This window comes from Taudactylus pleione, unplaced genomic scaffold (genome assembly GCF_031769625.1).
Source record: "Taudactylus pleione unplaced genomic scaffold, aTauple2 ptg000172l, whole genome shotgun sequence".
Lineage (NCBI taxonomy): Eukaryota > Metazoa > Chordata > Amphibia > Anura > Myobatrachidae > Taudactylus > Taudactylus pleione.
Window position 1 is genome coordinate 9,698,214 of NW_028284574.1, and position 13,432 is coordinate 9,711,645.

The 13,432-nt window shown below is 42.5% G+C and overlaps 1 protein-coding gene across 1 annotated transcript in view; it reads right to left on the minus strand.

Annotated features, from left to right (window-relative positions):
• Positions 1–4,966: 4,966 nt before the first annotated feature.
• GUCA1B (guanylate cyclase activator 1B) overlaps positions 4,967–13,432 on the minus strand; it is a 69,930-nt gene continuing 61,464 nt past the window's right edge. Inside the window, exons 3-4 of the mRNA XM_088475459.1 lie at positions 8,231–8,345; positions 4,967–6,844 (exon numbers count right to left, since the gene is read on the minus strand). Coding sequence (XP_088331585.1) covers positions 6,717–6,844; positions 8,231–8,345 — 243 coding nt within the window. The 3' untranslated portion in view covers positions 4,967–6,716. The remainder of the gene's footprint in view (positions 6,845–8,230; positions 8,346–13,432) is intronic.

The window sequence follows — 13,432 nt, forward strand, 5'->3', positions numbered from 1 at the left end:
CAGCCTCAAGTCTTTTTGAATATGATGCAACAAGCTTTTGGCACACCTATCTTTGGGCAGTTTCGCCCATTCCTCTTTGCAGCACCTCTCAAGCTCCATCAGGTTGGATGGGAATCGTTGGTGTACAGCCATTTTCAGATCTCTCCAGAGATGTTCAATTATATTCAAGTCTGGGTGGGCCACTCAAGGACATTCACAGAGTTGTCCTGAAGCCACTCGTTTGATATCTTGGCTTTGTGCTTAGGGTCGTTGTCCTGATGAAAGATGAACTGTCGCCACAGTATGAGGTCAAGAGCGCACTGGAGCAGGATTTCATCCAGGATGTCTCTGTACATTGCTGCATTCATCTTTCCCTCTATCCTGACTAGTCTTCCAGTTCCTGCCGCTGAAAAACATCCCCACAGCATGATGCTTCCACTGCCTTGCTTCACTGAAGGGATGATATTGGCCTGGTGAAAATCGGTGCCTGGTTTCCTCCAGACATAACGCCTGGCATTAATCTTTGAGACAAGCATATGCTACTGGCAGGATCAACCAGGTAGCTCTCGGTCCACGCATTAAGGCAAACTCATGGCGGGCTGCCATGTGCTTTTTACTAAGGAGTAGCTTCCGTCTGGCCACTCTACCATACAGGCCTGATTGGTGGATTGCTGCAGAGATGGTTGTCCTTCTGGAAGGTTCTCCTTTGTCCACAGAGGAATGCTGTAGCTCTGTCAGAGTGACCATCGGGTTCTTGGTCACCTCCCTGACTAGGGCCCTTCTCCCCTGATCGCTCAGTTTAGACTGCCGGCCAACTCTAGGAAGAGTTCTGGTAGTTCTGAACTTCTTCCATTTATGGATGATGGAGGCCACTGTGTTCATTGGGACCTTCAAAGCAGCAGATATTTTTCTGTACCTTTCCCCAGATTTGTACCTTGGGACAATCCTGTCTCGGAGGTTTACATACAATTCCTTGGACTTCATGCTTGGTTTGTGCTCTGACATGCACTGTCAAGTGTGGGACCTTATATAGACAGGTGTGTGCCTTTCAAAATCATGTCCAATCAACTGAATTTACCACAGGTGGACTCCATTTAAGCTGTAGGAACATCTCAAGGATGATCAGTGGAAACAGGATGCACCTGAGCTCAATTTTGAGCTTCATGGCAAAGGCTGTGAATACTTATGTACATGTGATTTCTTAGTTTGTTTTTTTTAATTAAATTTGCAAAAATCTCAAAAAAAACTTTTTACACATTGTCATTATGGGGTATTGTGTGTAGAATTTTGAGGACAAAATGAATTTATTCCATTTTGGATAAGGCTCTAACATAACAGAATGTGGAAAACGTGAAGCCCTGTGAATACTTTCCAGATGCACTGTACATTTGTCTGTAAACTGTACTACTATGGTGACACATATATTTTAGTAAGGATGGGTATGAGAGACCGGCAGTCGGGATGCTGGCTGTTAAAAGTTGACAGCAGCATCCTGATGCTCAGAATCTGGACAGGGGCTAGGTAAGTGTCCTAACCCTCCCTTCATGCATCCTAACACTAACCCACCCTACCCACGCCCGCACCCTAACTCTCCCGGTTATTGCCTAACCCTAGCCCCTCCCACCTCCCCAGGTGGTGCCAAACCCTAACCATCCCCCCCCAGTGGTGTCTAACCCCCCTGTCTTCAGCCCAACCTTAACCCCCCGTGGTGCCTAAACCTAACACACACACACCCCCCGTGACTACTAGCCAATCCGGCCCGCTATGCTTACGATCGAGGTGCCAGTTGTCGGGATTCTGGCATCGGCATCTTAACTGATGTCGGGATTCCTGCGGAGGTAAATTGACTACATCCCACTTTAGTATATAAACCTACATCAATGTGTCTTTCCCTCTCTCTCTCTCTCTCTTTCCCTCTCTCTGACTACTGCAAGAAAGAAGCTTCCCATTTGATATCTAAAGGGTAAAACAATTATGTTTTTGTTTAATTTAATTAATTTACATTTGTATTTTGTATGTTATTACATATTATATGGAACATGTATTAATAGCACTGTCTAGGCACACTTATCTATGACACTTTTATAAACAGGGTAATGCAATTTTCAGAATTTACTACTAGCGGTATCAAGCTATGCATCTACTACCTACAACGGCTTGTGTTGTACAGCTGGATGTATTTTCAGATGCTTCCAACTGAACCTACAGTATACATATAAATGAGCTTTTTCTTGTGTCTATGTTTTCCTGTGTACATTCAGGGTACAAAAGTATCTAACTCTGAATGAGTCGAACCGTGATTAGTAAACAAATGTATATGTTATTGACTTTACTAAACTATGCCACTTACATAACACCATTATATTGGACTATCTGCAATAATCTAAATCTCTAATTTGTTTGCCAATTAGTATGTTTACAAAGTCATTATACTGCTTATGCTTATTAACAGTATTGTATCCATAAGAAAGAGAGAGCGAGTGCAGTACACATCCATATAAATAAACATTGTTTTGGGGAATGATACAGAGTTAATAGTAAAATGAGGATAAATTGCTAAAAAAAAAAAAAAAGTGCAGAAAAAATAGCATAGTGCCATAAATATACAGAGCCATGCACATCTGGAGATGGCAGCAAGTGCGCCAAGATTAAGACTATTCATCAGTATAATCAATGTGCACCTGGCTTGTGAAAAAATACACCTCCTAACAGACATATATGCACATTACTGCAGGTCTGCATGGGCTTAATATGTTCAAGTGCGCCCTTACTGACTGTAGCCTAAGTGAGAATGCCCCTTCCCTCCACCCGCTCATCATCTTTGTTCATAAGGTTTTAAACACACAAAGAGCCTGACTCACAGATGGACGCAGTTCACATCACTAAAGTGTTTTTGGACACAGCAGCGATGTGAAAATATGCTAATACAGCAGGAAGCATCTGAGAAGAAAGGACGCCTCCCGACGGCATTGCAGACCTAATTGCTGCATCTCAGGACGCAGTATCAGATCACCATCACAACCATCAGTCGTAATAGTTGCAGCATCGCCCATCTTAGAAAGGCAAAGGCTACTCAGAATTGCCGTCTTATCTGCGTAGCTGAGGCCAGGAAATCTGCGTCTTATAATGCAGACCCTGGCCTCAACACTCCCAAAAAACGGGGGCAACATGCCACTGTTTCCAGGAACGCAGACCAGCTCCACCCCTTCCCCTCCCCCAAGTTACTGCAGCCTGTCAATCAGGCAGCGGTTTGGAGACACTGTGAACAATCTCGCAGGTGGACTCCTGCACATGTGCAGTACACATCCTGTGCATGCGCAGTCCTCCCTCCATCAGAGATGTATGCAAACCATCAGGTTTGCGTACATCTCTGAATTAAGGAATAGGTATGAAATACCGGCAGTCGGGATACCTCCTGTCAAAATACTGACAGCCGCATCCCGATGGTCGGGTCGGGTAAGTATGCTAGCCCTCCCCCCTTCTCCTCCTAACCCTCATTTATTGTAGCCTAACCCTAACCCTCCCCATCCCTCACCCTAACCCTCCCCGTTAGTGCCTAAACCTGTCTCCCACTTCGTGCCTAAACCTAACCCTCCCTCTTAGTGCCTAACACTAACCCCCTCCAGTGGCTAACCCCCCCCATAGGGGTGCCTAACCCTAACCCCCCCACTCCCCAAAACCTACCCTAACCCCGCTATGCTGCCTAAACCTAACACTCCACCCCCCCCACAAACACACACACAGGCTACCAGCTAAGGCTACCTCGTTCGGGATGGCTTCTGTTTAGATTCCGTTATCTGGAATAAGATAGTCATCGGTATTTTGACGCCTATCATCAGTTCTGTGTCAGACTTGCGACATCGGGATTTCGACCGGCGGCATCCCATCCGCGAATCTGCTAACTAAATCCCCTGAATTAGGACCAAAGTGTGCAGATCTGCAGGCAAATATATGCATGCAATAAGACACTATGCAAATGGCAACACTACATACTCTGCATTAGACATTCTATATTTAAATTAGGATACATGCCTTTTTATACATTTGATAATTCCCTGCCAAGGGGGTCTGCATTGCTGAAAGACTTCTTAACAAAGAAATGGTTAAAATGTGCTTTTATTTCTGTACAAGGTATCAACATGCAGTATACAAATGCAGTTTAAGCAGTTTTAGTAACATTACATTTTTACAGATAATTTAACTTGTACTTGTCACCTATATACAGTGAAGAAAGATATTTTGTGGAATAAACTAATATTAATGAGAATGCAGTTTACCAGTTCAATAGAAACTAATGGCGACACTTTGTTATTTTGTAGCCATTTTGCACTCTGAATTAATATTGAAGAAAATGCAGTCTAGCATAGCCTCTCAATCTATGGCATGACAGCAGTGTAGCCATATTCTCTTCATTTATATAAGATATCCATGTACAAAGAGACAAAGCTGGATCTAAAACTAAAAAGGTTTACTTCACCAATTGGTCAGAACAACAATTTCACAGCTACATGTGAAAAATTTGTTTTGAAGATTTTCTTTACAATATTTCCCATATTATGAATATCTTAGAAAAAGACAAAAACAGCTCTGACTTATTAACAAGTCAGAGAAAGTCAGTGTTCTTCCAAGGTTGAAGTCAATTAACATCAGTTGTTGGTTACAGACAGCTAGATAGAGTCAGGCTGGGTACACACGTAAAGATTTTCTGTCCAACCATCCAACTAGTTGATTGGTTGTAATGAAAATCTGGTAAGGTATGGGAGTAACTGATGATCAGCAATTTGCTCCTAAATGCCAGAAAATAGATTAAAATTGTCGTTCAGACAAGTTTGTTAAATGTTTGATTTAAACAATTTGTTCAAACAACAGTTTTTGTCCATTTTCCGGCATTTGGGAGCAAATTGCTGATTGTCATTTGCTTTCATACCAGATTTTCATTCCAACCAATCAACTAGTTGGATGGTTGGACAGAATATCTTTACGTGTGTATGCACCTTCAGACATGAAGGGTAATAAACTGCCCAATGTTTTAAAGAAGCAGTCATTTAAAAGGCAACATCAACCTGGTTTTGCCTTTTAAATGACTGCTACTTTAGAACATTGGGCAGTTTTGCATGGGACTCGCTGATGCCTGCAGTTTGCCGGCTATTACATATACCCCGAATGGTTGCCCTCACTATATGCAGGGGGCAAGTACACTTTAAACAACCTTCTGGCTCATTAGAATGCAATTGCATAGCTTACAATGGAGAACAATATTATATACATATTCAAGCAACATATACTGCTTTCTGTACACTTGTAAATTATGGTTCAAAACCATGGGGGAGATTTATTAAAGCTTGGAGAGAGATAAAGTACCAACCAATAAGCTCCTGTCATTTTTCAAACACACAATCCTGAAGAAGCCTAAATCAGATGAAATGCATCGATCAGCAGAGAACACTGAGCACAGACGGACCACCATGAATGAAGACAGACGCAACAGGCATAGTCTGCCGGCAGACCATCTGTTCGCCACTCCGATCCCCAAAAGGAAGACACCAGAGACTGGGGAAGTATTAAGGTACAACCACACGTACATTTGTATTTGGAATCAGACCACCCAGTTAGCCTCATTTATGGCAATCTCTATATAGGGATACAGAATACATTTTCATCTACATCATATGAGGATATTTACCAGCCAATTGTGGATTAGGGGCACTAATTATCTACATACTATAACCCCAGACCCTCATCAGTACAAATCCTCCAGTGTGTTTTCCACTACAGACTATTACAAATCACACAGTGTAAATAGGAAGGACGAGTAAAATGCTTTTTCATGTCTTAATCCCTCTTTAAATTCTCAGATTTTCGGGGACATTCAGCCACTATATATACTGTGCACACTTCTTGAACATTTAGATTGTTTTATTGACTGTTATAGATAGTGCTCTTCACCCTAAATTTGTCTTGTATACCAGTATTTGGATTTATTATTTTAATATTCTCTTATTCTATTAAATTAATCTCCCATTTGTTATATGAGCCCATTATTGTTGTTTTTGTAAGGTTAGCTACAGAGTGTGCGCTGTATATGGATGGTGTATATTTTCCAAACAGAGTCTGTAAAATGATAGTTAGAAGCTGATTGGTTGGTTCTTTATCTATCTGTAAGTTTTGGTAAATCTCCCCCAGTGTCACCTTCATCCATATCATTCCTTTTCAACCATCCATATGTTTGTAAAACAACCCACCCAGGTACAAGCTGCATAGTTTAATGCATTTACCCATCAAACACTTTTCCATTTTTATATTTTCATCAGCCATTAGGGAGTGGAAATAATTAATTTTACAGATGAATTCCACTTCCATCCACAAATCACATAGACAATAATAAGAATAATTAGTAATATTTTGAGATGACAAAATAAGGATATCCAAGCACCTCCACACATCATCCAGGTTTGGCCACATCCAAAGATCAGGAATCACCTTATGTCAGGTCACACTGCATTAGACTGTGGGGAACATGTGGAACTCAGCAATGTGATAGCAGCAACTGTGATTCAGAAAAATACTTCAATGTATAATAATTTCTGATCAGAAATCCATTCTACAGGCATTACATTGAGATCTTCAGTACATAAGCCAAGTGAATGTCTGCTTTCATCCTTCACTGAGAAGTTCCACTTCCTACGGAGCGCTTCAGGTCTTCAGAAAACAATGAAAAGCAAAGCAACCAATCTGCATTAAAACAGAGCACTCTTCCTCCTCTGCTCATTGATCCAGCTGCCCGGGCTGACGTCCATCTGGAGCATCTTCATCACCCACTTGTCCTTGCGAGCACCATCTATAAACTCATCCAGGGAAAGCTGTCCTGAAGATAAAATAAAAGTAACATTATATGTATGTATGTACAATTCATATATTCAAATATATGCCTGTGTCAAATACATTTTATAATGTGTGCTTTAATACTGCGGAATTTGTTTTATTGATTTAAAGTTGAACATTTTATGTCTACCTTCAGATGCTTTAAAATAACTTATTAGCATGTACAGGTCTTTCTAGAACTACTTCTGGATACAACACAATTCTGCTCTGTGCTCTGCAATGGGATACATTGAAACACACCCAACCCATACGTTGATATGTTTAAGATGCCTGCCGGTGGACATGAATCCTGGACATCAATATACCGACGCTGAAATCCAGATGCCCAGCCTAATGCCGACGCTGCAATGCTGAACAGATAAGGATACCAACGTCCAGCATCCCAACCGTGCGGTACCCCTACCCCTACCCCTGCTGGTAAGTTTTACACCTAGCCCGGTTGCAGGGAGAGTGGGTTAGGGTTAGGCACCATCGAGGGGAGGTTAGGGTATGGCACCACCAGGGGAAGGTTAGGGTTAGGCACCCCCAGGGAGGGTTATGTTTAGGGTGCAGGAATGGAGTGTTAGGGTTAGGTACCATCAGGGTGGGGGGAGGTCTGGGTCTAAGGCAACACCAGGGGGAGGTTAGGGTCAGGCACCACCAAAGGAGGTTAGGGGAGAGAGGAGGAAGGTTAGGGTACTTACTTCACTCTGCCGGGATACTGCACAATCGAGATGCTGGTATCGGTATTTCAACCGCCAGCATCTCATACACCAGCATATCATACTCAACTCGCTAGTGTACTCAACATTGGGAATTCACTGTAACTCTGTTTTTAATCTCTGGCAGCTCCAAATGCAGCTCAAAGCCAACCAAAAGCTGTCACTGGAGGTAGCCATTCAAATCTTGTCAGTTTGAGTGCATCCAATGGATGAATCCAGTTAGACTGTGACCTCCCCAAACCTGTTGTTATTGGTTATGTGTAAGATAGAACAGTGAGCATCCCAAATTATGTTAAAATAAAATAATATTGTCATTGTGTTCACACAGTGGTATTGTTAATGACAACAGAACTGCAAACCTGCACATCACAGCCACATCATAGCCACAGTGCTGCATGTATGATGTGCCACCGTGTGCCAGTGCACTCGTTACATATTTGGACATGTAAACTATGGATACAACTAAATCTAGAAAGTAGCTGTATGGTGTTTACAAGAATAATAAGATAAATCTGTTTCATAATAGCAAGATATTGCTGAAAGCTACAGTGATAAAGTTGTAGAGGGCACATTAAATAATTACTTAAAGATGATCTAATACAATGGTTTCTGGAATATAATTCTATACATATAGCCAAATAAACTGTGTAAAACCAACAAGAGTTTACCATCTCCATTCTCATCCACCAGCAGGAATATTCTGTCCACCACTTCTTCTGGTGACAACAAGGGAGACCGATCATCTTGTCCCTGGCGACACACTTTCTTCAAATTGTAAATGGACTGAAATTAAAATGAGCTTTCTTAATATGAGACCAACAGTCTTATTAGGTATATAGTCCTATATATTATATCTTGATAAATAGCACTTTATGGTGTAATCACCTAATTATTCTTTGGGTGGATTTTAGAGTATGTATTTATCTATTGCTAATTTCTGCCTATGCTCAGTTTACATCTATGATGGGTGGATTCTGTGCTTTGTACTGTGTGGGCCTATGCTTTATGCCCTGCAGAACTTAATAAGCAGGCCCAGCTCTTATTAAACAAAAGCAGGCACAGTGAGTGACGATCAGAGCTCAAAAGCAGATAATAACACTAAAGCTAAGGTTATTCTTTGCCTGTTTCAGCCAAGTTCTTCATTCCGTGATCGACCCTGCTCCGTGTGACCTGCTCCTTCCACTAATTACTAAGATTACTGTCCTTGTGTCGGCTACAGGGCTGCACATGTAGTCATTAAATTGTATCAGGTTGTCAACCACTGGTTTGTAGTATGGTGGCTTTCCAGCACAGAACACTGTTATAACTTATAACTAGGGGTGTGCACCGGCCACTTTTCGTGTTTTGTGTTTTGGTTTTGGATCTGGATCTTTCTTCGTGTTTTGGATCTGGATTGGTTTTGCCAAAACCACCCTTCCGTGTTTTGGGTTCTGGGTTTTGTGTTTTGGATCTGTATTTTTTTGAAAAAAAGCATAAAAACAGCTAAAATCACAGAATTTGTAGGTTTTTCTGCTCCTATGCTATTATTAACCTCAATAACCTTAATTTCCACTCATTTTCAGTCTATTCTGAATACCTCACACCTCACAATAGTGTTTTTATGTCCAAAAGGTTGCACCGAGGTAGCTGGATGACTATGCTAAGCGACACGAGTGGGCGGCACAAACACGTGACCCATCTAGGCGTGAAACTGCAGTGGCAGACAGGATGGCATTGAAAAACTAGGCCCCAAACTGTACATAATGCAAAGAAAAAAAAGAGGTGCAAGATGGAATTGTCCTTGGGCCCTCCCACCCACCCTTATGTTGTATAAACAGGACATGCACACTTTAACAAACCAATCATTTCAGCACCAGGGTCTGCCACACAACTGTGGCTGAAATGATTGGTTCGTTTGGGCCCCCACAAAACAAGCTGGCAATTTATCTGTCCCTGCACAAACTGGCTCTACAGAGGCAAGATGTCATCCTCATCCCCCTCATCCACCGATTCCTCACCCTCTTCAGTGTGTACATCCTCATCCTCACAGAGTATTAATTCGTCCCTGCTGGAACCACAGGTCCCTCTGTACGTTCTGGAGGCTGGTCTCCCTGGAAGAGTTGATAATTCATTTTATGAACATCATCTTCTCCACATTTTGTGGAAGCAACCTCCTACGCCTTTCGCTGACAAGGTTCCCGGCTGCACTAAACACTCTTTCGGAGTACACACTGGAGGGGGGGCAACTCAGGTAAAATAGAGCCAGTTTGTACAGGGACCTCCAAATTGCTTCTTTTTCCTGCCAGTACAGGTACGGACTGTCTGACATGCCTACTTGGATGCTGTCACTGATGTAATCCTTTAACAGACAGACGCACGCTTGTTGCTGCTGCTTTGAGGATTCAAGTGCGGCTACAGCCCACACAATTCACAAAGACAGAAAAAAAAAAAGAATATTTTTGTTGTTTGTGGAGCACACTTTGAGGGTTACACCACCCTTTAACAGACAGACGCACGCTTGTCGCTGCTGCTTTGAGGATGCAAGTGCGGCTAGAGCCCACACAATTCACAAAGACAGAAAAAAGAAGAAGAATATTTTTATTGTTTGTGTAGCACACTTTGAGGGTGTCACCACCCTTTAACAGACAGACGCACGCTTGTCGCTGCTGCTTTAAGGATGCAGGTGCGGCTACAGCCCACACATTTCACAAAGACCGAAAAAAAAAGAACAATATTTTAATTGTTTGTGTAGCACACTTTGAGGGTGTCACCACCCTTTAACAGACAGACGCACGCTTGTCGCTGCTGCTTTAAGGATGCAGGTGCGGCTACAGCCCACACAATTCACATAGACAGAAAAAAGAAGAAGAATATTTTTATTGTTTGTGTAGCACACTTTGAGGGTGTCACCACCCTTTAACAGACAGACGCACGCTTGTCGCTGCTGCTTTAAGGATGCAGGTGCGGCTACAGCCCACACATTTCACAAAGACCAAAAAAAAAGAACAATATTTTTATTGTTTGTGTAGCACACTTTGAGGGTGTCACCACCCTTTAACAGACAGACGCACGCTTGTCGCTGCTGCTTTAAGGATGCAGGTGCGGCTACAGCCCACACAATTCACAAAGACAGAAAAAAGAACAATATTTTAATTGTTTGTGTAGCACACTTTGAGGGTGTCACCACCCTTTAACAGACAGACGCACGCTTGTCACTGCTGCTTTAAGGATGCAGGTGCGGCTACAGCCCACACAATTCACAAAGACAGAAAAAAGAAGAAGAATATTTTTATTGTTTGTGTAGCACACTTTGAGGGTGTCACCACCCTTTAACAGACAGACGCACGCTTGTCGCTGCTGCTTTGAGGATGCAAGTGCGGCTACATCGCACACAAGTCACAAACACATTAAAAAAATAGTTTTTTATTTTTTGGAGCACTTTGAGAGTTACACCACCCTTTAACAGACAGACGCACGCTTGTCGCTGCTGCTTTAAGGATGCAGGTGCGGCTACAGCCCACACAATTCACAAAGACAGAAAAAAAAAGAACAATATTTTAATTGTTTGTGTAGCACACTTTGAGGGTGTCACCACCCTTTAACAGACAGACGCACGCTTGTCGCTGCTGCTTTGAGGATGCAGGTGGAATCTAGACGGGATTTGGAACCGAGGACACACTACCTCCATCAATTGTCTAAATCCCACTGCACTAATGTCGGATACCGGACGCACGTCTAACACCAACATAGCAGTCAAGGCCTCAGTTATACGTTTTGCTTCAGGATGACTGCTGTCGTACTTCATCCTCATCGCTAGGGACTGTTGGAGGGTCAATTGTTTAGTAAAAGTAGTGATGTTCCTACTTCCTCTCTGGGATGATGAACAACTCCCAGCAGCAGCAACAGCACTAGGAGGAAGTGGTTCTTGATCTTTCCCTATTTTATTTTTATCGGAGAAAGTTTGGTCCTCCATTTATGTTATATTGATATATATACGTGCGGCTAAAGCGCACACAAACACAGAAAATATTTTTTTATTTTTGCTGGAGAGTAGTGCACTTTGTGGGTTACACCACCCTTTAAGAAATGAGCCAGCCGGCTCTTTACTTATGGGACACAGGCGCACGCTTGGCGCTGCTCCTTTGTTGATGCACGTGCAGCCACAGTGCACACAAGTCACAAACACAGAAAATATATATTTTTTTGGTTTGGAGTGTACTTTGGGGGTTACAGAACCCTTTAACGGTCAAGCCAGCCGGCCCTTTACTTATGACACAGGCGCACGCTTGGCACTACTTTGTTGATGCACGTGCGGCTACTGCGCACACAATTCACAAACACAGAAAATAATTTTTCTTTTGGTTTGGACTGGAGTGTACTTTCGGGGGTTACAGCACCCTTAACGGTCAAGCCAGCCGGCCCTTTACTTATGACACAGGCGCACGCTTGGCACTACTTTGTTGATGCACGTGCGGCTACTGCGCACACAATTCACAAACACAGAAAATATATTATTTTTTTAGCACTTGGGGGGAGCACCCCTGATGGACAGAGCACCCCCTGGACAACACTACAGCACCCCTTTAGGACTGGGACACTGCACAGGACTTTGGAGTGGACACAGCCCCTATGGAGAACTGACTGCACAACACAGTCCAGCCAGCCCCTATGGACTTTGAAGTAGTGGACACAGCCCCTATTAACAACAGCAGCACAGCACAACACAGCCAGCCCCTATGGACTTTGAAGTAGTGGACAACAGCAGCACTACACTACACTACACTACACAGCCCTAACTCCCACCCTCCCTCTTCACTGTCCACAGCCGAGTGAGAAAATGGCGCCGACGCGGGTACCTTATATAGGATCCAAAACCCGCGAGACTCGGAAGGCGGGATGATGACGTTTTGCCTCGATTTCAGATCCGAGTCAGGCGGGAAAAGTCGAGCCTGATTCGGATCGGACTCGGATCGGGGGGGCTCGGGGGTTTCGGATTTCAGAAATCCGAACCCGCTCACCCCTACTTATAACATAATTAATTTATATAGTAGATGGATGTTGTCACTTATAAGAGCTCATGTACACGCACAGTAAGCATTTAAGCTGCGCTTCGCTGTGACAAATAGATTCCTAATTTACTTTTTGAAAGGAATACCTAATATCTATATTGAAAGATGCACATGGACATTTTACATAAAGTATTATGGCCCATAAACATTCCATGTTCTGTTTATGATGGGTTACTTTTTCAGTAAAAAAATAAATTTTCGTTCAACAATGTACAATAAGGGAAGCTTTCTACAGCATGTTTTGTCACTAAGAAGAAATTAATAACTCCTACTGTACAATAAATATTTTTCATATCTGCAAGCACCTATCATAGGTCCCTTGAGTACATGAGCAGTTTAACTTATGGTGATGTGTTACGTTGCAGTGTGTTAGCAGTCCATGACCGCTGCTCAGATTCAATAAGTGATATTTTTATTATCACTTGATACTAATCTTAAATGGTGCCTCCAACCAATCAGCTCAAACACATGACAGTTAGGAGCTGATTGGTTGGAGAACAATTTTTAGATTAGTCAAGAGTGATATGAATATCACTCGTTGATAAATCTGGGTCTTAGGTCATTATGATAAACACAAGAATACTCACATTATTATTAACACACAACAAGCTTTACCTACCAACATACTGTATTATAAAAGTAGGACTAGACTTGTCTCAAGCCAAACATATAGTACCAGGTTCCCAGAATAGGATAGTACCACCAAAATTATAGGGAGGTGTGACAAGCTGCATTTATATTCTGCCCAGCATTTGCCAAAAGTAACAGTAAAATAACAGACTGCCTTGGGAGAGCTAAATAAATCAATTAAACAGATATATA